The 25463-nt window shown below is 40.2% G+C and overlaps 1 protein-coding gene across 1 annotated transcript; it reads right to left on the bottom strand.

Annotated features, from left to right (window-relative positions):
- Positions 1-1257: 1257 nt before the first annotated feature.
- GFRAL (GDNF family receptor alpha like) lies at positions 1258-25220 on the bottom strand. The gene is given in 11 exon segments (XM_089529511.1): positions 1258-1480; positions 4949-5033; positions 7114-7209; positions 10079-10329; positions 11565-11895; positions 15525-15575; positions 17669-18049; positions 19179-19328; positions 23313-23467; positions 23469-23501; positions 25099-25220. Coding segments are annotated over 11 exon segments (1758 nt in total). The 3' UTR covers positions 1258-1377.
- Between the last annotated feature and the right edge of the window lie 243 nt (positions 25221-25463).

Raw genomic sequence — 25463 nt, 5'->3', positions numbered from 1 at the left:
CTGTCTTCATTTCACAGATGCAGAAGAGAAGTGGCATCAAGATTGCTTCACATTTGTCTCTTAGTATTTCATTTCTCCACAGACTAATTTTGGTAGATTTTCTGATACCGCCAGTGTCCATACCTTGTCTATCCCTTTTCTTAGTATCAGACCCTGTCACATTTTGCACAAATGCACAAATCCTTATTCTTACCATGCTCCATAATATTGAGACATAGTCTTTGTTTGATAATTATACATTCTTCTCAAAAAATGATAAAAATAAGTAAATGAAATTACAGATCTGGTTGATCATGGTATTTATCCAGTTTAATATATCTTCCCAGAGTTTTTAAACCTTCAAACAATATAACCACATGTGGTCCAATGGCATATATTTTTACACTCTGTCCAACATCTACATGGCCTGTTTTTGTTTATGTTATGGATATTTAGAGCAGTAGACCACAAACTGTGCTCTTTAAGGGATTTTGGACTTCAGCTCCCAGAATCCCAGATTACTGGCCAACATGGCTGAGGCTTCTGGGAGATGAAGTCCAAAATCTTTTAAAGGGTACCATTTGGGGACCACTGATTTAGAGGATATAGATATCAACTATGTATTGTTTTGAGTATTGAACTAGATTTAACATGCTGGTATCCACTGAATTTTATGGCATTGAGATTTATTAATATCCATGCATGTCAAAAGTTTGTAAATTTGGGATATACCTTTTGCTTTAATACTAATTGTCATCACAGTAGGTTTCATAAATAGTCAGAGATCTTGGCATACTTGAGCATTTATGTATATGCTTAATAAATGTGACAATTTGCAGCCTTTGTATCCCAGAGAAGCTTACCTTTCAAGATCTCTGAAGTCATGGGCTTCACAATAGATTTTTAATTTGATGGATTTACCTTTCTGGTACAGCTTAAATTTGTCTTCTAGTTGGAAGCTCAGATGTAACAAGCAAGGTGCAAATATTTGTTGTATGGGTTCCAGATATGAATCATCTCTACGTCAAATGGATGTTACATGGCTAGTGAGGTGTTTTTTTTTAAAGGAAGAAATACTAGTGTATCACAGAATTATTCCCTTCTTCTCTCCCCATTCTTCTCTCCCCTTGGCTTGTTTCATCATGCCTTAAAGATTTAGCTAACTGTGTAAACTGGAATGCAGAATAGTCTTTGTCTAATTTATGTATGGAAAAACTTCCTTATTCTGATGGTCCATATTTACTTTTATAGACACATCTTTGGATCTTGTTGCCCAATATTTACTGATGAAGAAGAAGACTGTTGCAGATCTTTCTTTCTTTTTGTTTTGTTTTCTTCAAAAGATCTTTCATGGTATATGTATAATAGGCAGCCAAATGGGAATAATCCATGAGACCATTATCGACGCAATTGGTGCTCCATAGTTGTTTGAGGTATCATGAGTTTCTCTGATAAATGAGCGGGTGAAACAGTCTTGACCTGATAAGCAGCTGTGCATGCTCTGAAAACAAAGAGACATGTGGCACTAACATCATTCTCAATGTGAATGAAACATGAGTCTACTCAAGCTAACTGACACTGAACTCAATAGCCACCATCAATTACTTTATAAATTTTGGGTACCATCTAATCATTGTTAAATACTTTGATACTGAAATATGTAAAGAGGGATCAGAAAATATCAGTTAGGTTGTGCTTTTCCTACCTGGTACACTAGAGTTGTGAGTGTTCTTCCTGAAGTGTAAATCTCCCTGCCTCATTACTCCTATTACTATTATTACTTTTACCACCACCTCCACCATCCTAACAATAAGCAACAACTCAATATATCACAGGTAGATTTGGGGGAATGAGAATTCCCCTTCCTCTCAGCGTGGAAGTTCTGCAATAAAATTTATCTCTGTTTATTTGATTTAATTTTCTTCTTCACATATGTTCCTCACTCCCTACATATCTTTCTCCTTTGCTGGAAATCTTCATGTTCCTGTTCCTTCTCCTCTTCCATATTTCTATCCCACCCTTTCCCCCATTTGGGACTCAAAGTGGCTTATAACAAATTAAAAAATATGTTGTTAAAAATTCCCAAGATACAAATGTTAAAACAAGATCAAAAAATTAAAACCATATTAAAACATTCATAATTAAACATGTGCATGCACAAATGCCCACACCAGCACAATAGTCAGCAAGATCCAGCATGTTGTTTAGGTGAGATGGGCCTTATATAGCCACTCATCAATCTGCTGGGTGTGCTTTGGTTGTGTATTCCTGCATGGTGGAGGTGGACCTGGTGGTCCTTGTGATCTCTCCCAGTTTGTGATTCTATTATTCTAAATGCCTGCCAGAGCAGAAAAATATTTACATGTCTATTGAAAGAAAGTAGGGTAGGTGCCAATCTAACATCTCTGGGAAGGGAGTTCCAAATCTTGGGGGCAGCCACTGAGAAGGTCCTCTCCTGTGTTCCCACCAGAAGTTCATGTGAGGAAGGTGGGACAGAAAGAAGGGCCTCCACAGCAGATTTCAAAGTATGGGTTAGTTTGTGGGGGATAATATGGTCCTTCAAATAACCCGGGCCATATAGGGCTTTATAGGACAAAACCAGCACTTTGAATTGTGCGCCGAAATGAACTGGCAGCCAGTGATGCTGTTGCAACAAGGGAGTCATGTGTTCCTTGCAGCCAGTCCCAGTCAGCAATCTGCAGCTCTTTAGATCAGTTGAAGTTTCTGAATACTGTTCAAAGGCAGCCCCATGTGTAAACTGGAATGATCTAACTGAGAAGTAACTAAGGCATGTGTTACTATGGCCAGATCTGACATTTCAAGGAAAATAAGAAAGTAAGGAGCCTTGGTGGTGCAGTGGTTAAATGCTTGTACTGCAGCCACAATGCTGTAAGTTCGATCCTAGAAGAGGGCTCCAAGGTTTACTCAACCTTCCACAGCAGATTTTCATAGGTCGGTAAAATGAGTACCTAGCTTTTGGGGGGGCAATTGGCTGATACATTGTAAACCACTTAGGGAGTGCTAGTTCATTGATAATTAGCATAGAAATGTACTTGCTATTGCTAAGGAACAGGTACAGCTGGCACATAAGCTTTAACTGTGCAAATGCACTCTTAGTCACTGCTGAAACCTGAGCTTCCAGTCACAGAGTTGAATCCAGGATCACACTTAAGTTGCAGACCTGTGTCTTCAGAGGGAGTGTAACTGCACCTATCACAGGCTCAATCCCTACTTCTTAATCTGCTTTTTGACTGACCAGGAGTACCTCTATTTTGTCTGGATTGAGTTGCAATTTATTCACTTTCATCCAGTCCATTGTTGATGGCAGACACCAATTTAGAACTAAAACAGCTTCCTTGGCTCATGGTGGAAAGGAGTAATAAAGTTGGGTGTCATGTACTCATTGCATTGAGCCCCCCCCCCCCAAACTCTGGACAACCTCTCAGACTGGTTTCACATTGTCATGCCCCACCTTGAGAGTTTTTCTTCATTAAATGATGATCCAGAGTTACAGTACCTTTGGAGGAATCAGAGCAGACACCTTATAGCTAGCCAAGTATTTCTTCTGTTCAGAAACAGTTCAGGTCAGGTTCAGAGTAGAAAAAGGACGTGGTGGAGAGCCTCTCTGCCAGTCCCAGAGAAAGATGGAGGCCTAGACCATCCAACGTGGATGAAATGAGAGGCTCCAGTGAAGGTGTCAGGAAGAGCACACCAGTGGAACACTCTCCCCAAATACTGCCTACACTGCCTAAGATCAAGGCAATGACTGAATTTGCTGCCTACATAAGGAAGTTATAACTACCACCTACCTTGCTGAGTATAACTTCAGTCTTTCTCTTGATAGCTCAGCTTGCACAGCTTTATCAGATTTACGACCACTGGACTCTGACTCCCTAGAATCCTGACTGATTTACAGCTTTCTTGACCTGGATTTTTGACACTGGATACCCCTTGCTTCCACAGTCTACTGACTTGGGAACTCGACTTGGTTTGCTGTTAAAGGATGGACATATATATGTTAAATAGTTTGGGGGACTGAACTAAGCCCTGAGGGATAACATAGGCCAACAACCAAGAAGTCAAGCAAGAATCCTGCATCACCATCTTCTGGGTTTGACCCTGCAGGAAGGAATGATGCCACTGTAAAAATAGTTTACCCAAGTCCCATCCCAGTAAAGCAACCCAGAAGGATACCATGATATCCTGATACTGAAAGCTGCCAAGAGGTTCAGTGGCGACCCACTCCCCCTGTCTAGCTCCTGGCAGAGACCATCCACTAAGGTGACCAAAGCTGCCTCTGTCCAATAACCAGGCATGAAAATCAACTGAAATTTATCTAGATAGTCCATCTGATCAAGAAACCCCTGTATCTGGGAGGCCACTACACACTGCAGGGCCTAAAAACAGAATGGTAAAGACTGGGCAATAATTATGTAGAATGGTGGGATCCAGGCAGGGCATTTTAGTAATGGTTACCTCCTTCAGATAAGCTGGAAAGCTGCCTTGTTTCAGTGAGGCATTACCCAAACCCTCTACCCACTGAACCAGTCTCCCTTTAGCTTTTCCTTTTTTAAAATAAGCTATGAAGGGCAAGCATCTAACACATCTGTGGTGGCTCTTGTCTCTCCAAGAATCTTCTCCACAACCTTAGGTTGCACAAATTAAAAACTCTCAATTGTAGCAGGACAAGCAGGTGTCAAAGTAACACCCACTGGATCTGTACCAGTTATAGCATCCAAGGTAGAGTGGATCCAAGCACTTTTATCTGCAAAGCATCTGGCAAGCTATTTGAAGTGGGCTGGCAAGTAATCTGGATTTCTCTCTCTTGGTCCTGTTTGTAAAACACTCCTGACTACCTTGGAACCATTGATAAAAGGGCTGGAATTCTCAGATATCTTGGGAAACAGTAGCTACACAGATCCACTGAGAAGCCCCTGGATTTCAAGCTATGCAAACTAAAAGAAAATACCTGGTCTTTGACAAAGCCAACAGGATTATCCCCAGGATTGGGATCAGGCAAGAGATGTATATAATAATGATGATCGTGGTTTCATCTAGAGTAAAATTGTGAAAATAATTAAAACATTAATCAAAGAGTACATGATCCTGTGTCAATATATAGAGTACATATTATTTAAAAGGGATATGTACAAGAAATGAAAAAGGCAGGGAATCACCAAAGAGCAATTCAGACAAATAGCCAGCATGTGTAGGGAGAAAGTCAGAAAAGCTAATAAGCACAGAATGAACTCAGGCTTACTAGAGAGGTTAAAAATAACAAAAAGGGATTTTTGTTATATCCGTAGCAAAAGGAGTAAGAAGGAAATGGTAGGGCTTCTGTGTGGAGAAATACTAAAAGGGAGCAGGGAAAAGATAGAACTGCTCAACACATTTTTGCCTTGGTTTTGCCTCAGGAAAATTGAGCAGAGGACACAGTAGGGAAAATGCAGCACAGAATAAGTAAAGAGGTAGTACAGGAATTCCTGTCTACTTTAAATGAACTCAAGTCTCCAGTGCCAGATGAACTACATCCAATGCTGCATCCACACTGCAGAAATAATCTAGTTTGTCACCACCTTAACTACCATGGCTCAATAGTATGGAATTCTGTGGACTGTAATTTGTTTTGTCACTAGAGGTGTCTGACAAAAAAGGCTAAATAGCTCATGAAACTACAAATCCCAGAATCCCATACCATTGAGCCAGGGCAGATAAAGCGGTAACAAACTGGATTATTTCTGCAGTGTGGATGCAGCCCAAGAGTATTAAAAGAACTGGCAGAAGTATTCACAGAACCACTGGCAATAATCTTTGAGAATTGCTGGAGAACAGGATTGGTCCCAAAAGACGAGAATGGCAAATGTTGTCCCCATCTTCAAAAAGGGGGACCTAGTCAGACCTTACCACCTAGTAGTCAGACTGACACCAATACCAGGAAAGATTCTAGAGCAGATCATTACACAGAGTCTGTAGAGAGGAATGCCATAATTATTAAGTGTCAACAGGTTTCTCAAAAACAAGTCATGCCAGATGAGAGAGAGAGACAGAGGCAGAGACAGAGACAGAGAGAATTACAGTCTTGGTAGATAAAGGGAATATTGTGGATGTAGCATATCTTGATTTCAGTAAGGCCTTCAACAAAGTCCCACATGATATCCTTGCAAACACACTATTATAATGTGGGCTAGACAATGCATTGGTTTCCCTTGTCTTTCCAATAGAGAGAGCAAATGGAACAATACAAGACAATGTGCATGAGAAGGTGCTTCCTTGAACTGGGAATAGATGGGGAAGCACTTAGGAAAGAAGAGGTGAATGTTTCATAGATGCTGTGAGTCAACATTCCCAGAAAGCCAACAGCATCTGGACATTTTGTTGTTGTTGATGATGATGATTTTATTCCATCACATTGTCCTCACCTCCTGTTGCACATACATTGTATAATTAACAGAACAGAACCAATTAGTGTTCCAACTCTGATGCAATCATGGCAGCCAGATCACAAAGCCTGTGAGTGCTTTTGTCTATAAGATGCAGTGCAATGCAAATCAAGCTTTAGTGGTTCTGCTCTGCTGCTTCTGTCTGCTATTTATGCAAAGGATTCTTTGCCACATGAAAAAGGCCATGTGTTTTCTGCCACCTGCACTTTAGCCATTGGCCTAAGCATCATACTGCCTGAAGCTTTTTGGAAACCAGAGAAGTGAGATAGATTGATGGTTCAGTTGGGCCCACTTGAATGTGACTGGATTTATGGAGTTAATTACTTCCATGTCTCAGAAAGAGAAAACAGCTTTGGCAAGGCAACCAGCTATGTCTGCAATAGACTTCACAGGAAACCCTTTGAATTTCTCAGACTCCAGAAGCAGGCTATATCAGTACTGTATATTGAAAATAATTTTGAAAAGTATTTGGTTTCATTGCTTGTGCTTTTCCTTTGAGGTTCGTTTTGTTTTAGGCGATTCATGCAACTCTTCACTGTGTGATCCCCAAATAGCATTGTTTGACCCAACTAAAGGAGTCCCATTGAATCATTGACTCATCATTCAGCAATTGGTTCCATGAGTCTACTCTAGTTGGGACTCCCAATAAGAATCAGAGCCATAGTTTTCTCCCCATTTTAAAAGTCAAGCTTACCATAAGAGAAAGACTGTTCACCGGTTACAGGAAGTAATTTTCCATTTAGATCCACAAGTGATGAATGAAGGTCAGCTTTCCCACCTGATATTTGATCTTTAAATGGGAGAGGATATAGAAAGAAATCAAAAGTATAGGGGGGAAACCAATCAGGATGTGCAAATAAATGTTTCAACAATAGCACTTCTGCTTAATATTCCAGCCAAACAACTATAACTGCTTACAAGTTACACCATTTTATCTGTGAACCACCAGCCCTTCACATTTTAAGTCAGCTGATCAAACTTTGTTGGGCTGTTTAGGAGTTCACCCCTGATATCCCCATCTCTAGGTTATGGTGATTTTTTTTAAAAAAATGTTTATTTGTACTTCTAAAACATTAGGGTTCTTCCAAGCTTGCTGAAACTTATCTATGTGGATGGCACTATTCAGGTTAAACAAACACTTGGGGCTTGCTGCTAGTAAATAGAATGGACACAAGACAAAGTGAATTGAAAATTCTAGTGTAGTATACAAAAACTCCATCACCATATGATAAAGTGGGATCTCTAATTCATGGCATAGTGATGACACTGACTGATGAATTCTATTGAATGAGCTGATTCATTCATTCATCTCTTTTTTAACTAGATTCTCATCTGAAGGTCTTAGAAGTGGCTTACAATCAAAGTACACCAAAAGTCAATAAAACCTACCATGATGGTATATAAAATGGTAAATGGTATATAAAAGCAATAAACAACAAAAAACAACCAGTAAAAGAAATAAAAGGCCAAAGGCCATTTAATTGATTTCAGTGGAGGGACGGGGACTTTTTGGCTGCAATCCAACATTCCCCTCAGCATAGCATAAATATCCACAAGCCAGGACAAAAGGGGGCCAGACACTGTTACTTGGGTTTCAAAATGGCCACAACACAGTCATAAATTAATCATAAATTGGTCATAAATTGGCTATAAATCAGTCATCATTCCATCATAAATGAATTATCATTCCATCATGAATCAGTCACAATGCACTAGTAAATCTATCATATTACCATCATAAATTAATTATAATGTCATCATAAACTAATCAAAATGCTGTCACAAATCAATCACTGTCAATAAATGTTCAATTCAGTAGAGGGGACGTGGGGCCCGAAGGTTCCATACTTAATGTTCAGTGTAGGTTCCCCCTTCTCTTGTCCATTAATAGGGGTTGTGTGATTAAGCTATTAAGCCATACTGGGCAGGTGTATGGGGGGCAATCCTGCATCCTCCCTGAATGCAAGTTACTCTCACTTCCATCAAATCTGCTGTCTCTCCAAAGAGCCTACCCATCTCCTCAGCATAGCATAAATATCCTCATGCAAAGATATGCTTTGCCAACACTGCACAACCTTCATGCAGAAAAGTAACACTGTTCAATGTATATCAATGACTGGATAATTCTGTGTGGTGTGCAATGCACAACCACAATGTACAATGTTGCTGTTTTTGCTCTCATGCCTGATGCAACTTACAGATATGTATCTCACTAACAAGATACCAGTCAGTATTGGGTGACAAGGTCAAAAAAGGAGAAGTTCAAGTTCTTGTATCAATTTGGTTAATTAAATTTCCAAGAAAGAAATGTGTCCAGTTCTTGTCCCCACAATTCAAGAGGTATACTGACAAGCTGGAGCATGTCCAAAGGGGGGCAACCAAAATGGTGAAAGGTCTGAAAACCATGCCCTATCAGGAGTGTCTTAGGGAGCTGCATATGTTTAGGCTGGAGAAGAGAAGGTGAAGAGGTGATGTGATAGCCATGTTTAAATATTTGAAGGGATGTTACACTGAGGATGGAACAAGTTTGTTTTCTTTAGCTCCAGAGAGTAGGAGTCGGAGCAATTGATTCAAACTATGGGAAAAGAGATTCCACCTCAACATTAAGAAAAACTTTCTGACGTTAAGAACTGTCCGACAGTGGAACACACTCCCTTGGAGAGTGGTGGAGTCTTTTTCTTTGGAGGTTTTTAAACAGAGGCTGAGGCTGGATGGCCATGTATTTGGAGTGCGTTGATTGTGTGTTCCTGCATGCTTCTTGTGAAGAGATCCAACTCTAGAAGTCTATGATTCTATGGTTTGTGCAGGATTTCAGGGAATAGAAAATGCCAATGAGATATTATTTGATTATTACTGTGGTCCTCATAACCAACACCATACCATTAAGTGCTTTCTTCTCAGAGATTTTGATAGCATCCTTCTGGCACTGAACTCCTCTCACCAAGCAATTTTTATAATCAAACCCTCTTTTTCAGCAAATGGTCAAAGAGGTTCCTGAGTCAAGCACATTCTTTTGGTATTCAGTAACACTGTGTATAGTGGCACTAGCTCTTTACACAGACAGCCCTCCTACATGAGGGATAGCCTTTGAAAATTCAGCCTAAATATGAAAGGTAGTTTTGTAGTGCTGGTTTTTATTGCCTTGCATTATTAAAGTAGGCACTAAGGACACTCTTAAGACAGTGTGGGGAAACATTTGCCCTTCAAATCTTTGGGTTCACAATAGTCCAAGCAGTACATCCATGGGGAGGGATTTTGGGACTTGAAGCCTAAAATGTTTGGAGAGCAAAGGATTCCCCACCCCTGCTTTAAGACAAATGAGAGAAATGTTTGATTAAAATTCACATTTGAGTGGAAAGCTAAGGTTTCTTCTCCATACAAAGTACAGTGGTTTAAAAAGTGGCTTGGGCATACTTAGGAGATGCAAAAATGACTTACAGAGGCCTCATGTGTTTCACATGCCATGCCTTTCCTCATGTTCCTGAAAACTGATGCAAAAATAACCTCAGCTAGCTGGAACAAGATTTGGGTAGAAGGGTGTGAAAGTGAGAAGATTTCTGTTGGTTTGTGTAAAGAGTTTCAGAGATTGGATCAATTAGGAGGATTTTTTGCACTATAGCTCAGTGCTTTGAAGAGGATGATATGTGAAGTCAACTTACTGAAACAGGATTTGCCATGGAACACTTGTTGGAACCATTTGCATGCAGACTGTTCCTCCATTGAAGTGGTGTCGCAAGAGCACTCAACTTGAAGGGCAGAGCCCCTCAGATTTATGTAAGCTGCTTTGCACTCATCACTGTCAGAACAAATCAGATCACTGCTGTCCAAAAACTGTAGGCAGGCTTTATCTTCAAGGCATGCTTGGCTGATGTATTTTAAACACTTTGATGTAAAATTCTCATATTTGACCCTGTGGAAACATAAGAGGTCACATTTTGCTGTTTGCTTTCATTGTGGGCTGCATGAAAAACTAAAGAATGGATCAAAATAAAAGAGAAAATAATCATTTCCTCTGAGACAAATGGCCAAAAAAATGTAGAAGTTGTTTGGGCACTCACCAGCCAAAACAAAGCATTTTATTTATGCTTTCCGAGAATGAATGGGAATGGGGATGTGCTTACTTCTTTCCAAGCCATATGAATTAAAGATGCTTTGTTTGCGGTGGAGTGTACAATTTTTTAGGGGCTAGATCAACCTCTATGTTAAGTAATGTAGAAGTAGCTAATAGATGCTGTAAGTGAACAATAAGAATAGGTTGTGGTTCAGGGGATGACCTGAAATTTAAGAGGTAAATGTCAAATACTTGGGTCTCTTTCCTACTACACAATTTTACACTCTGATGTTATTCAAGTGCCAATGCTCCAGTCTATAGAATATTAGGATTTTTAATTTCATGACATATTCAGAATTTTTTATCACTGTGCTATAATACCTCATGAAACCATAAATCCCAGATTACATAGGATGCAGGCAAGCCAGTAAATGTGGGATCTTGGTTCTACAATTGTAGAGTATGAAAGAGACAAAAGAGCAGATCTTTCCTATTAGTCATGATACTATAGTGATTATCCCATCACTGTTTTCCAGAGGTGTCACTTGCTTTCCTTTCACCCATTTCAGGTATGGACTACAAATATTTATGAAATGCCAAGGACAGGTATAATGCTTAGACCTCAAATATGGCCCACTGACAAGTTTCTGAAACAGCAACTGATCTGTTATCAAAAACAAAAAACCCATCACACTTTTCCACATCTGAAACCCTGAATATTCATGAGCTGCACATATCAGCATCCTATGGCACTATATATTCCTTTTGGATTGTCCTCTGAAAACAACTAGGAGCTCAGCATGTTTAACACTTTAATTGGCATCTCTGCTGCTGGCTGCCTAGTACTGTCTTGTTTCTTGCCATGTTTTCAGTGGTAGTATGCATGTGACTCTATCTTGAGCTTTGCATTAATATTACAATTGTGATATCAGGGAAAGAGTAGAAACAGTAATGGCAGCAGCAGCAGCAGGAGGGAACAGTGTAGAACCCCCAAATCCTCAATTCTTTGAGCCTTACAGTAGATATAAAAATACTAGTTTCAAACACTAAGTCCCTTGCTCAGTCTTATGGACGCACAGTGTATTTTCACTTACCGACAGAGAGTGTTTGCTTGGCATGTGTGAATTATGCTAAGACATGAAGGTGCTGGAACCAAATGGACTGCACATGGTTTGCCATGAAGGAGTCCTTTGGCCTGGTGGCAATTTTCATCTGACTGCATGCAATCGCAAAATGTCAACATCTGGGCAACATTGAAAGGCATATTTTCATAGAAGAACTGTAGTGCTTCTTGGCATTGTCTCATTTTGCACTGTGTTCCATTTGCCTGGCAAACTTGAAGATATAAAGCTAATTGTCTGTTACAGACTTCATCATTAACACATTCCACATTTAGTTGGAAACAGGACTGCCGGTGTTTGTACTCTGAGGAGAAAACAAAAGGATTACAAGATGACAGGAGAATGAATGGCTGAGGTCCTACATAAAGCAGGCAGAGTGTTCTTGATGTAGGACCAGCTCCATCCCACCCACCCACCCCCCACGTTCTAGCAGCTGCCAGACTCTGGGATCCCTCTTTTTCCCCCTGCTGTGTACTGGTGAATAGGGAAGGGAAAGGGGTGGGCAATTCAGATGATAAAAAGGCAACTGGTATCACCTCAGATGGGAGAGAAAACGACTGCACCCCATGACTTTTCCTCAGAATCCAAAGCAATTGCATTTTCATTGTTTGCATTGACCAGATCCAGCTGTTGCATCATCGGTCTTCAAACCACTCGCTCTGGTTTCTGCCCTCCATTTTTCAGATCAGCTTTAATGGCCTCAAACTATACTAAGGGGCTATACAGAACACCCCAATGGGGTGGTCTGCAGCTGCCCCTTTATTGGCCAGATTGGAGCCACAACGATCTCACACCATGGCCCTGATCTGGCCTCTGGAGAGCGCAAAAAACTACAAGGGTGCCATAGTTGCCGTGGCGCAGCTTTATGATGCCCCTTCAGCACTGCACCATGTAGATGCAGCGCCAGAGTTGCACCATGATGGCATGCACTGTGTAGACTAATGTGTGCCAAAATGACACCTTGGAGGCAGAGTTAGGGCATCCAATGTGAGGAAGCTGCGCCCGGACTTTGCCCACAGTGTGGAACAAAGTGCCAGTCTGTATAGGCTCTAATTCATTAACGTTAATAGGATTTATTATTGGGTGAAATATGAAAGTGTACATCAGGCAATGAAAGTGGCACCTATGACAAAGCAGATTCCTACTTTCCTTGCAACTCCCCATAAATTCCACAAATGTGCTCTGGATGGTTGGAGATATATCAAGTCTAAGCAACTGCTTTAATTTGGCTCTCTCAGATTCATTTGTTCTTATTCAAAATTGTTTTGAATTGGTGGTTATGAATAGAATTTCATACAAACTATTTTAAAAAAAATGAAATGCTAACAAATGTGGTCAGCCTTGACAGGGCAGTAAACCAGTGTATGCAACACAGAAGTGGAACACAAAACAAGCAAAATCAGCAAGAAGAGGGAGCTCCTGAAACACTTTCAGAAAAGGCCATTAGTTTTCTTTTGAAACAAGATGCTCAAAGAGTGTATGCTTTGTTTTATATGAGTTTCTAAAAAGGAAATGGCGTAAAGTGGCAGTACCGAATATTTAGAGAACACATTTGTTAAGCAGAGAATGATGGAAAAGAGAATTGATATATTGTATTTATCATAAGCATACTAGTGTTTTAAGATAGTAAAATAAATAGACTGTGAATAAAAATGTAAGTCGTAAGAAAATGTACGGCTATAAGGAAGGCATAAGGATAACTATTTTAGGGTGTGTGTACTGACAGAAAGGAACTCAGAATGAATGTATGAGTATGCTTGTAGAAGGAAGAAGTATGTGATAATGAAGGTATGATTAAGTGTTTGGAAAATGTTGACAGGACAGATAACTGAGAAAGGCTGAAAGAGATAATGAAGAAGGAAGTGGAGGAGAAGTATAGAAGGTTTAAGGAATGAAAATATATGTTTGATGGATATTAGAAGAAAGAGGGATTTTTGAATGGATATGTATCAGTACTGACATCTAATGTATATGTGCTGATTTTTATATATATTGTATGTTTTGTATGTGGTTTAACATGTTTTTATATGCTTAATGGACTTCCCTTAAAAAGATTGTTTGCATTGTTTTAAGAAAGAATTGCACTTCTAGAGACTTCTGGGAACTTAGGGGCTCTGTAGGCTGGCCTGGGGGCGGAGTTTGGCCAGCCTGGGGACAGTGCCAGGGCATAGCATCTACACGACTCATGCCTAGACTCTACCCCCTGGATGGCATGGCACCACATGCCATACCACATGACGCGTGGCATCACAGTGCTACTTTGGTGCTGCATCTAGGTGATGCAGTGCAAAGAAACACTGTAAAGTTAAAGTGGCGGTGGCTATGGCACCCTTTCCAGGGCACAAAAAGGACCCACTTTTTATGGCTCCTTTCTGCACCATGGAAAGGCCACAGTGTGCGGTTGCCATGGCCCCAATCTGGCAAAGATGGAGGTGGCTGCTGGCGTCATGGCAGCCCCATAGTTTACCTTCACAATAAGACATATGAACCTCCCCCCCTTTATTTGAGAATTTCAAAAGGAAGTTGCCACTGCCACACCGCTTAATCTTTTTGAAAGGGGAAGGTACTGCAGAAATGGGCAGTCAATTACATGAAGCCCACAGTGTGCATGTTGCTTACCTTTCCTGTAAATGCTGTGATCACCACAGACAGCGTACAAAATCTCTGCGATGTTGTGTGCATAATATATTGTGATTGCTAAATATGATATAGTCTGGCTCACTTCCCATATGCATATACTAACAATCATTGTATCATAGAATCATAGAGCTGGAAGAGACCATGAGGAAGAGAACAAAGTCCAGTCTTCTCCCACGTAGGAATACACTATCAATTATGTTATCACAAACCACCCAGTACACCACTGTAGCAATATCCAGGGGTGGGAATCTTGTGGCCCTCCAGATGTTGGTGGATTATAAATCCCAGCAACCATAGCCAGAATACCTAATAATGAGAGATGCTGTCTATGGTTGTAATCCAGAAACACCTGGACAGCATGATTCGCCTGATGTACAGTACTGTAGAAGACATTGCAGAGTAAAGCATGCGTAAACCAAAACCAGTTGCTGGAGAACATGTCTAGAATGGTGATGTTGTGCTCATCATGTCCTACTTGTGAAGTTCCCATGGGCACTTGATTGGTCATGGTGGGAACAGAACATAGGCCAGAAAGATTTGATCTAAACCTGCTGAGCACTTCTTATGATCTTGCAAATGTTAAGCATTAATTTATTAAGATTTCACTGACTGAAATGCCTTTGAGAATTATTATGTGCCCTCAAGTCATTCCCAACTTATGGTGACCCTAAGGTCAACCTGTCACAAAGTTTTCTTGAAAAGATTTGTTCAGAAAAGGTTTGCTTTTGCATCTCTTGAGGCTAAGAGTGTGTGATGTGCCCAAGGTCACCCAGTGGGTTTCCATGGCTGAGCAGGGTTTTAAAACCTGGTTTCCAGTTATAATCTAATAGTCAAACCACTACAACACATTATATATTAAAAGTCTTCCTGATGCTTCAATAATGTCATGATAGTCTCTAGATCTGTTTCCTGCAAGAAAATCCTCCCAGTGGGCATCACAGTTGAGAGAGCTCTTCTCTGTGGCCACCATATGCTTCAGCTCTTCTGGTGAGACAGCTTGAAGGGAGCCTCTGTCACAGAACTCCATGGCCAGAAAGAATGACATGAGAAAAGACTTTCCATCAGGACAGAATGGGTCTTGAGCCAGGTAATGCTTCAGAGAGAAGCATCTTTAATTTGAATTGCATTTGGAAATGGTCTGGAAGATAGGAGTGATCTTTAAGAGCTGGTGGAATGCATTTTCACACTTTTCAGTGAGCTTGTAGTGCTTAAATCTATGTGGTCTCAGGCTGCATTACTCATAGTCTGTGCAGGTTACAAATGAATACAAATAGATTTAGAACTGACATTTACCATAGTTTGAAAGAGCTGATGACTTCCACTGTGATTTTATTTTCATCCGATCTGCAACAGAAGAGATGCATATGTATACAATGGTAAAAGAAGAGGAGGAGAGGAGAAGGAGGAAGAAAAAGAATTATTATTATTATTATTATTATTATTATTATTATTAACCTTTATTTATAAAGCGCTGTAAATTTACACACTATATTGGTGGGTTTTATTATTATTGACTATGAGGATGCAATAACTTACTATTCTGTTCCTAGTAAGGTGGAACTGTACATACTATTTGAATTTCTTAAGTAGATAGATTCTTCATTTACAACTAGAGGTTTACAGAAGAGGAGCAATTTTATTTGGTGTCAGCATTCAACAAAAATAAGAGCTAGGACCTATGGATAGATGGGAGCCCACCAAAGCCTGCAAACAGCCAAGTAGTAGTCCTTAGTACTTTCTGCCATGTTCAGCTTGTTCACTTGAAAGTGATGAGACTTTGGACTACACCTCCCAGCAGCCCTAGATATATGACCAATAGAAAGAAATGCTGGGAATTGCAGTTCAACAATATATAGAGTTGTACTTTGTCCATTCCTGCTTTAAAGTATTTCTATTGCCACTGGGATGGAAGGAACTGTGGATTACAAGATGTTGTAATTCCTTGGGTTCAGCAGTATTATCAAGGCCTTAAGGATGCCATCTATAAAACGTTCACTACTATAGCTCACACTACTTGCTACTGCTTCCTGATTAAAAGCTTGGAAAAATTATTTTTCTAGGCCATACTGGCCAAGGGATTCTGGAAGCTACAGCCCAAAACATGTAACTCATCCAAGCACTGTCCAATCCTTACAAAATATAAATTTACTTGGGAAAGGAAGGATTATTAAGTGGCTGCAGTGTGCTTCAGCATGCTAAACTTTCTCCAGTAAACATGGAAAAACACATTTTTCTCCAAGAGATTTTCTTCAGCAAACTCACTGGGAAATCTATCAGTCATGAGGCAAACTGAGATGGCAGATGGCTCACACTTCACTCCTCAGAAGGACTGGATTTAGGTTGAATGCTGCACATTGCCCCATACCCAAAGGATGAAAGCATGGCTTCCATCAGCTCTTATCTCTGAGAGATAAGTTCTGCCTTCCTGCCAGTTCGATTGCAACAGCCACGGATGGTCCCTACCTACTATCCTTAAAGAAGCAGAGGTTCAGACTTTCTAATGGGAAAAAAACCCTTCACAACCAGCTGTGTAGTGTGCAGTGTTATTTCAGAGGTTTACTTGTAATGGCAATATGCTGTGGTGTAATCATGTCTGTATGTGTATTTTGTGAAATAAATACTTTGGTGCTGCAAAGAACATGACTGCTGCCAATTCTTGTGCAGTTTGGAGGCCATTTTTTGCCTCACCTTTAAAATAATCAAAGTTCCTTCTAATTTTTGTTGCTTTTGACCCCACTGATCCCAATGATCAGTGGCTTTGGGGGTTAAAGGACAGAGATATGTTTGTCACATGTTTGGCAGAGGTGCTCCCCCAAGCAGTGAAAGATGTCTATCATAGCATGTGGTTTTAGTGTTCATTGGTTTGTGATTGGTCAGTAGAAGGTAAGCATGCACTTACTTTATAATTCTGATTGGCACATAGCCCTGGGGAAAATACTTTGCTAGAGGAAAAATATATTAATGAAATAAATTAAAATGTATTAATACACAGTCTCTTAATATCTGGTTTTATCCCATGTAAATGTGAGGAGGCCTCCCCATCTTACAGAAAGCAATGGAAAGTAAGTGATAATGTGTTTCAGAGGATTTTTGATTTGCTATGCTGTAGATTATGGCCTAAATGTTTCTGTAGATCCATGTGAAATCCATTCATTTTTGTAAGAGAAAACAGAACTCTGTTTAAAACAATAAAAGCGAGCCAAGAAAGCTAGAAAGCTTGGTGACTCTCAGTGCATGCCAACCTCTCATTTATCTCCTGAACACAACGGGTAAAAGTAAAACAATGCAGCTTTTTAGAATAGTGATAAATGTCAGGAAAAAAACAAGGAAGTAGAGCTGAAAAGTCATTCTAAATTGCTACTTTTTTAAAAAAGGTTAAATTTAAATATACAATTCTTGTGCATTTTTACCTGCATTGAGGCTTTGAGCTCCCTCACCTGTGTAGCTTTCCTTGCTCACGGCTGGATTGTAAAACCCTTGTGCATAGTCTAAACAGGTGTTGTTAAAGATGTGTTTCCAGATTTTTGTGCACCTTCTCTGCAATGGTTCTGGACAGGTGCAGTTCCCCAGGATTGTCCTCTGCAGCTCCTTCCATGCTGTAAAGCATTGCTGCCCTGCCAGTGGGAGGCTACATTTGGCTGTCTCTGCTCTGCAGGCTCTCAGGAAATTCTTATAACGGGTAGAACAGGAATCGTCTCCTCGGCACAGTTCCTTGGCAACAAAGCAATCATTGCTGCCTAACAAGCCCATGAGCCCTGTTACTTGGGATTTGGTCTGCTGTGGAAATTTTAGTGTGGACGAGGAATGATCTGGTTGTCCTGTCAAAAGGAATTGGATAATAATGGTTAAAAGGCATTTGGATAAATTGATGACAAGGCAGCATGTTTCATATCTCCTCACTTCCACCCCCAGTAGGCAGGGTTTCCATATATGTCTTGTTATTTAAAGGAAAGATCTTTGTTGTTAAAAGATGTTTTGCCAGGAAATTGCTTTCTACGAAGGGCTCATAGATCACTCAGAATAGCTTTGAGAAGGGAACAGGAGTTGCAAGAGAATGGGATGATAAACTTTAATTGTATGGACTTTCTTCCATTCATCAAATATACCAGCCACTACATTGCTACACTATTATTAACTTTTACACATCCCATCTTTCTTTCAGTAGACTTGAGGAAGCCTACATAATGCTACTTCTGCCCACTTTAATCTCTCAGAACAACCCTGAGAGAAGATAAAGGCTTTGAGTGATCTTGAGATTTCATCTTCCAAATCCCAACCCAACACTCTAGCACATATACTACACTGTAGTAATACTACAACTCACAATACTTGATTCCTATTGTAATCTTTTCTCTTCCTCCTAGCAATGCCCAATATTTCAACAACATTCTTGTTCTCTTAACAAATCCTGTGTAAAATTGATAATATGAAAAGCTGCTTCCAGATCTAGACTACTCAATTATCACTCTTTTGAATGGTGGGCAGTCCTGGCTGGAAGCTTTCATGTTAGTGGAGTGAAGAATACATTTCAGGCTTTAGTTTGAAATTGAAAGGACTTATCCAAGGTGGTGAACTTATTTTGAGATGAGAGTTCATCTTCTAGGATTGCACACCTCCTTTAAAATGTAGACCAACACCCAGATCACATTCATTGCCTCACTTACATGGAAGCCACCAGCCACCAGGGATTGTGGAAGGCTGCAAAATCTGCAACGATTACAAAATGGAGCACACAACCTTACCTCCAACTCTATCCTTTCCATTGCTCTGCACAGGTAGCAAGCTGCAGAGGTTGGTGCCATAAGAGAAGAAAAGCAGCATTGCTCTGCTTTTCCAAGCCTTTAAATCCACCACCCCCCAGAAAAAAACACAGTAAAAATGCCTTCATGCTTCTTAGAGGACATTGGAGGGAAACATTTTGTGCCATAGATAAAATCCATCTGTTACCTTGATGACTGGAGCATTCCTTGACCTGGAATGTTTTCATGCTGCAGTTATCCTTTGTGCACATGCAATCTTTAAATTCCGAGAACTGATCAACTAAGAATTGGATGATTTTATTGCAGTTAGCTGAATCTTGCACAACACAGCTGTTGCCTGGATTTCAAAAATACAATTACTATTAGTATTTTCCCAATCAGAAGGCAGAAACAATACAACCATAAAAAAAGAATCCTGCTGTACCTCAGAGACTTGTTATTCATTTAGGCCATAGTCTACCATGGGTTGCATCTATTTCTTTGGTTATATCTGATAAAGGCAATTCTCATCCAAGTTTGGTGGGAAATCTTTCAGTGTGTTGGTTGAATACAGAAAAGTTTTCAAGATGGGGAACATTCCAGTGGTGGGTGAGTTCAAGAGCAAATGCAACTAGACCAAAATACCAAAGCATTTTGGCCTAAAGCTCTTACTTATCAGTAACAAAGCCCTAGGAGAGACAGCTCATAGAATATGAAAAGCCCATACAAATGCTGACAACCCACCAAATGCTGGTGTCATGAGGAAAAGGCTGAAGAAACCTGGAGGGACTCTAGACTTTGCTAGAAAACAGTTACGGTTATTAGTCAAGTATTTGCTCACAGTGGCAGCTGGCGGCTTCCATGTCAGTGGTTTGGTGACACTGTTCTGGGTTTTGTTCCAAAATGTAAGGGAGTGATCCAAGGGGCTGAAATCTATTCAGTACCATGTAAAATAAAATGGAAAAGGTAGAAAGTGACCATAAGGGCCATGAGATGGATCCATGTTGAAGGAAACCATTTGCTTAGACATTAAAAAAAATGCTGTACTATCCTAGTGATTTCATGTCAAACATGTATAAAATAATCCAAGCCATGTTCCAAAACATCTTGATCTGTTCTGTGATAAGATAACAACTAGAACATCAAAATAACATACAATGGAAATGTGTCATGTACATACTTTGAAAATAGAGTTAAAATCCCCCCCCCCCTTTAAAGTTCAGAATGAAACCTGGAATTACCCACACAAACACACATCTGATGTGGAAACCATCAGCCTCTGCTGTTTATTCATCAGCTCCCTACTACTAATTATTGAATCTGATTATGATCTAATTGATTTATGGCCAAGATAATTGTTTTTCAGCAGCTGTACAAAAGTGTGGAACATTCTGCTACTATAAACTCAAGATATACTTGTTCAGCAAGATAATAAAACAGAAAGGTGTTTCGAAAGGCCCTAGTACTTCTTAGAAATAGAGAGAGGCAACAGATTGCATTTTTAGTCTTGTGTAACATCCACAGGTTATTCATAGAGAGGGAGGTGGCAGCCAGGAGAAGGATGGAAGGTACTCAGAATTCAATTAACAAAGTAAGAAGACTTTAATATACTCGGCGCATGATGTGCTAAGTGGCACACATTCCTTTTACGAGTGTCCTGTGGTTTATTCACAATGTTGATCCAGCTGCTCAGTTAAAATGGCAGAAATTCATTTATGGCAGAGCTAGTTTTCTAAAATATACATAATTGTCCCCTTTATTACCGATCAGGGGAACTGGTGGCAAAGATACACACAAATGGAAAGTGTCAGATTTTCCTTCTGATTTAAGACTGGGATTTATTAGTGTTGTTTTGTATTAACTTTAGACTGGCTATCTACCTTTGGCCAAGAGCAAATATTTGACTTAGACCATAGGTTATGTAACATGCCACAAGAGGGGTTGGTTTGGTTTTGGAATTGTTAACAATACTATCAGTGTAACATAGAGAACATGCAAGTACATGGATGTCTTTTTAAAAAATCCAGTGGGAAAAATGGGTGTTTGTAAAGTGTAAAGAACTACCCCTTAGTCAAGAAGGAATACCTCTTGATCAAGGATAGTTGAGTCTCCAAAGCAGGGCTGCACATCAGGAACAAGTGTTTGTATCAAATCCACAGGCCCCAATGCAAACAACCATAAAATATTGGCAATTAATGTGTTTTATGTACATCCTGATGTACATTTTGTTCCAGAATATTCAAATCAGGCTCTTTAAAACAATCATGGATTGAGTAGCTTCCCTCCACCTTAACATTATAGAAGGGATCAAGACCAAGACAGATATAGATATACTTAAAATGTGTGTTCATGTGTGCATGCACACATGAACACACAGACACACACTAGTAGTCTGAGTAAAAACAAAATCTATAAAAGTGGCCACAAACAAGTATGATCATAAAGATATTGCTCAACTGTATGCCTAAATTCAGTTATTACTCCTGACTAAAGTAGACCTATTGATTCAATGGGATTTAGGTACCTTTTGATTTTCCATTCAATAACTGATTGAATGTGTGTACTCTACTTGGAAGTAACCAACAGGATGCCCACTATAGAGAGATGTTTGTGCATCGAACACACACACACACATATATATACCCACACAAAGATGTACATGTTATTACTATATATTTTTAAACAGTGGAATCCACTACCACAAGAAGCAGTGATGGCTGCCAACTTGGAGGGCTTTCAAAGGGTATAGGAAAAATTCATGGAGGATAATTGACTAGTGTATGCCTACTAGTCAAGATACATATCTCTGTGAATGTTCCCTGTATGGGTCTGTATCAGAAGCTGTTACTGAGAAGCATGAGTGGGAGGCTGCTATCTTGCACTTGTATCCTGCTTCTCCAATGCTCATTTTCGGTTGCTTCCATTGGAGGCCAAAACACACTGCAGAAATAATCCAGTGTGAGAACACTTTAAATGCCCTGGCTCACTGTTAGGAAATCCTGGGAATGGCTGTTAATTATGGCACCAGAGCTCTCTGGCAGAGAAGGCTAAATGCTTCACAGAATTACAGTTCCCAGAATTCTCTTACCATTAAGTCAGGGCAATTAAAGTGGTCTCAAACTGGATTATTTCTGCAGTGTGCCTTGCTAGGGTTAGAGTTATTTTCAGAGTCAACAAACACAGAGAAGCAATCTTTGGTGGTTTAGATGGTGCTTTAATGTGGGCATTAAGAACTTAATTTAGACCCCATCTTGGAAAACAGGGCAAAGCTGGAGGTGCTTGCAAAGTAGCCCCTCTTAGAAGCATGTGATACTAAAGCTACCATTACTAAATGTGGGGGGGGAACCATTGACAGCATTGCCACCTGCCTCTTAAATGAATTTGGTTTTAATCCTTTAGAAATTCCTGAGACCACAGAATTCCAATACACTTTTCATTTGGACATTAGCCTACTCCATGGATGAGGACTCATCCCAGATCTCAAGGCTTCTCCAGGTAGATTATAGAGTCTTTGCATGGATGCGGTTGGGCTCTTCTTATGTTGTTATTGTAAATCCACTTACAATAGTGGATGTAGGAACAAAAGCATTGTACTAGCTTATGGCTGTCTGATTAACATTATGTGCAACATGCAAAGGACTAGAGGTTGGAAGAAGGAATGAAACTGCTTTAGTAGCCTCTTCCAGCAGAGCATCTGGAGCCAGATCAGCTTCTAACTCTTTCGGCCTCCTCCCAGGTAACTTTACCCCACTTCTTGGCATTATAACTTCAGATTACACCAACAGAGGCAGTACATTGCTGCTGCCGATTTTAAAAATCACATGGACGTTGTTATTCAAGACTCAGTAAAATAACAGAAACTTTCATCCTAAACATTCATACATTGGAGTAAGTCCCATTGAAATCTGAGAGCCTTACTTCTGAGTAAGCATGTCTAAGATTGCATTTATATTCTGTAGGCCTGAAATACAACTCTATGTGCTTTTCCTAGAACTAAGCCCCAGTTCTTAAAGGTGTTTAAGACAGTAGCCCTAAATATTCATGAATATGCATCCAGCACAAAGAAGAGTTGGTAGCCACACCAGCAAGTTGATATGCAAAAGAAGGATAGAAACACACACCATCCTTAAGCACTTCCCCCCATACATTTCAGTTGCAACACATGGAAGGAGAGATCTGCCTTTCCTCTCCATTGAACTGAAAGAAAGTTAGTAAATGAAAGAAGAAGAAAAACCCTGGCTGGTGAAATTCAGTTCAAAGATAATGTTTGTGAGAAGCAGATTAGGCATAGGAGACAGTAATTTTGTTACCAGAGTGCATCATACGGCTTTGCCATAGTTACCTGAAACATAGCAAACTTCTTCCAGTAAATGCCAGACACTTTCACATTCATCCCCTGCTGTAATGCATTTCTCTTTCAGCTGTTGACATCTGGAGATTTGGGTGTGCAAAGTAGATGCACTCATGGAATGTAGTGCCAGCACTGCCAGAGAGAGAGAATAGAGTTAAATCCAAATTTAGGCCAAACTGGCTAGCAGAAGAAGATATTCCTGTCCTTTCCTCCTGATGGCAGCCCCCCTAGTCCTTTGCAAATGCTATGGACATCTTTGAATGGGGTGAATTATAGTGCAGGAGGCAGGTGGTGGAATTCCTGAAAATCAGATGGGGCAACGTCCTTGTGTGGAAACCTACTATCAGTGGAAGACAAATCCTAGATTTTATCCATTATTTTTACAAGAAGTATTGGCTTGCTTGCCTTTCTCTTGCAGAATAGTGTGTAATGTATTCTGTATAAAAATGTTCCCTAATTTGTTCCCTCCCGATATATTGGACTCGAATCCTTCCTATTCCCAGCCAGACATTTCATTGAAGATACTAGCTGGGGATTATGGTCCATCATATCTGGATAGATCAGATTGGTAAGGGATATAACATAGAATGAAAGGGGTCACTTTTTATATATTAAATAAGGTTATGCCTGTTAATTCCAGTTACCCCGATTTCAACTGATTATAGAACAAGCGTTCACTGTTTTCCTAAACAGGTCATTAGCCTCTGTTCATTATCACTTTAGTTTGAATTATCTGTTTTGAAAAGGAGTTCTGGAGGGACTTCTTTCAGCCTAGTGGTTTATAGGTGTTTCAGACTAACTGCAGTAAGCCCTATTCATTGGCCTTACTTGCTGGGGATGGTGGGAGTTGTGCAACAGATTTGGAAGGCTCAAACATGCTAGAGAAGGCTGTCCTAAAGCAAATATTTCATTTCTGGTACAGTCCTATGCGTGGCTATGCAGAAAAGTTCAATTGGACATTCTCTTTGCAAAAGGGCAGGCAAAGTGTGGATGTTGAAATATAAGTATGCAGCTTCCAGCATTCCTCATCACTGACTATGTTGGCTTGAGTTGCTCAGACTTTCAGTCCAGCACCTAGGGAGCTGCACTTTCTCTTTCCATCTCTTTCATAGATAATATATATACAGCAGGCAGAGATGACAGATAACTAAGGCCAGGTACACACTGGTGCTTTGCGCCTGCCTGGGACCAATTTTAGGGCTCCATAGAGCTGGGCATCCATATGCGCCCAGCCCTACTTTCAGCAACCATGGGCCATCTTGCCATGCCCCTGTCCACACAGGGCATGTGATAATGACACACGGGTTTCCGAGTGCCCAAACAGCACTCGCCAGAAATGTCATCATCATGGCATATGAGTGTCATTATGACGCCCTAAAAATAAACTGCTTAGAGCAGATCCTTTTTAGGGAGTGCATCGGTGCGGCACTGTGTGGCTTGTGTGGCACCGATGAGGGTAAAAATGGGCGGCATGGAGCCACCTGTCTGTATCCCCCCCCAGGGCAGCAGACTTAATATGATGACCTTTTGAATGATACATTAATATATGGCATTTTAAATTTGAGTATACCAATTCATTCTTGTTTTTTAAATTATTCTGCAAACCCAAACTAACATGTTCAGAGCACAGTTTTCTCTAAAAGTAGAAGCATTCAGGCAGGCTCAGACCTGCCCGTAAATTTATATACCCCCCCCCCCAAAGTATAAGTATGTACTGACTGATGTTAATATGTCTGAAGATGTACTCCACTATACAGATAGATACATTAAGTCTTACTGAAAAGAAGAGGACACAAGTGCCATTAACCTCTGCAGAATAATAGAACAAGGAATGATGGTAACAGGAACAGTGAACTTGGCTAGATAGAGAAAGGGATACAAGCTTGATCGATGAGCCATCTCATGAGGCTGGCCCTCCACCTTGTGACGTTTCTTTGACCTTAATGGGCAACATACAGATATTTTGCACCTCCTGCTACTATGAGGAATATAAATTTTGATTTGAATCTCGACCATAGTTCTTGTCCCATAAATAAACTACACTCATATTACTTGCTAGAAATAAGCCCTGTTGAACTTGGTGGAACATACCCTTGAGTAAACATATAAAATATTGCAGTGTTCATTTTCTCAATCTGATCT

Source organism: Sceloporus occidentalis, unplaced genomic scaffold (assembly GCF_023333645.1).
Source record: "Sceloporus occidentalis isolate IW3139 unplaced genomic scaffold, rSceOcc1.0.p SCAF_6, whole genome shotgun sequence".
Taxonomy (NCBI): Eukaryota; Metazoa; Chordata; class Lepidosauria; order Squamata; family Phrynosomatidae; genus Sceloporus; species Sceloporus occidentalis.
The sequence above is the reverse complement of the archived record's forward strand: the minus strand, read 5'-3'. Positions and strand labels throughout refer to the sequence as shown.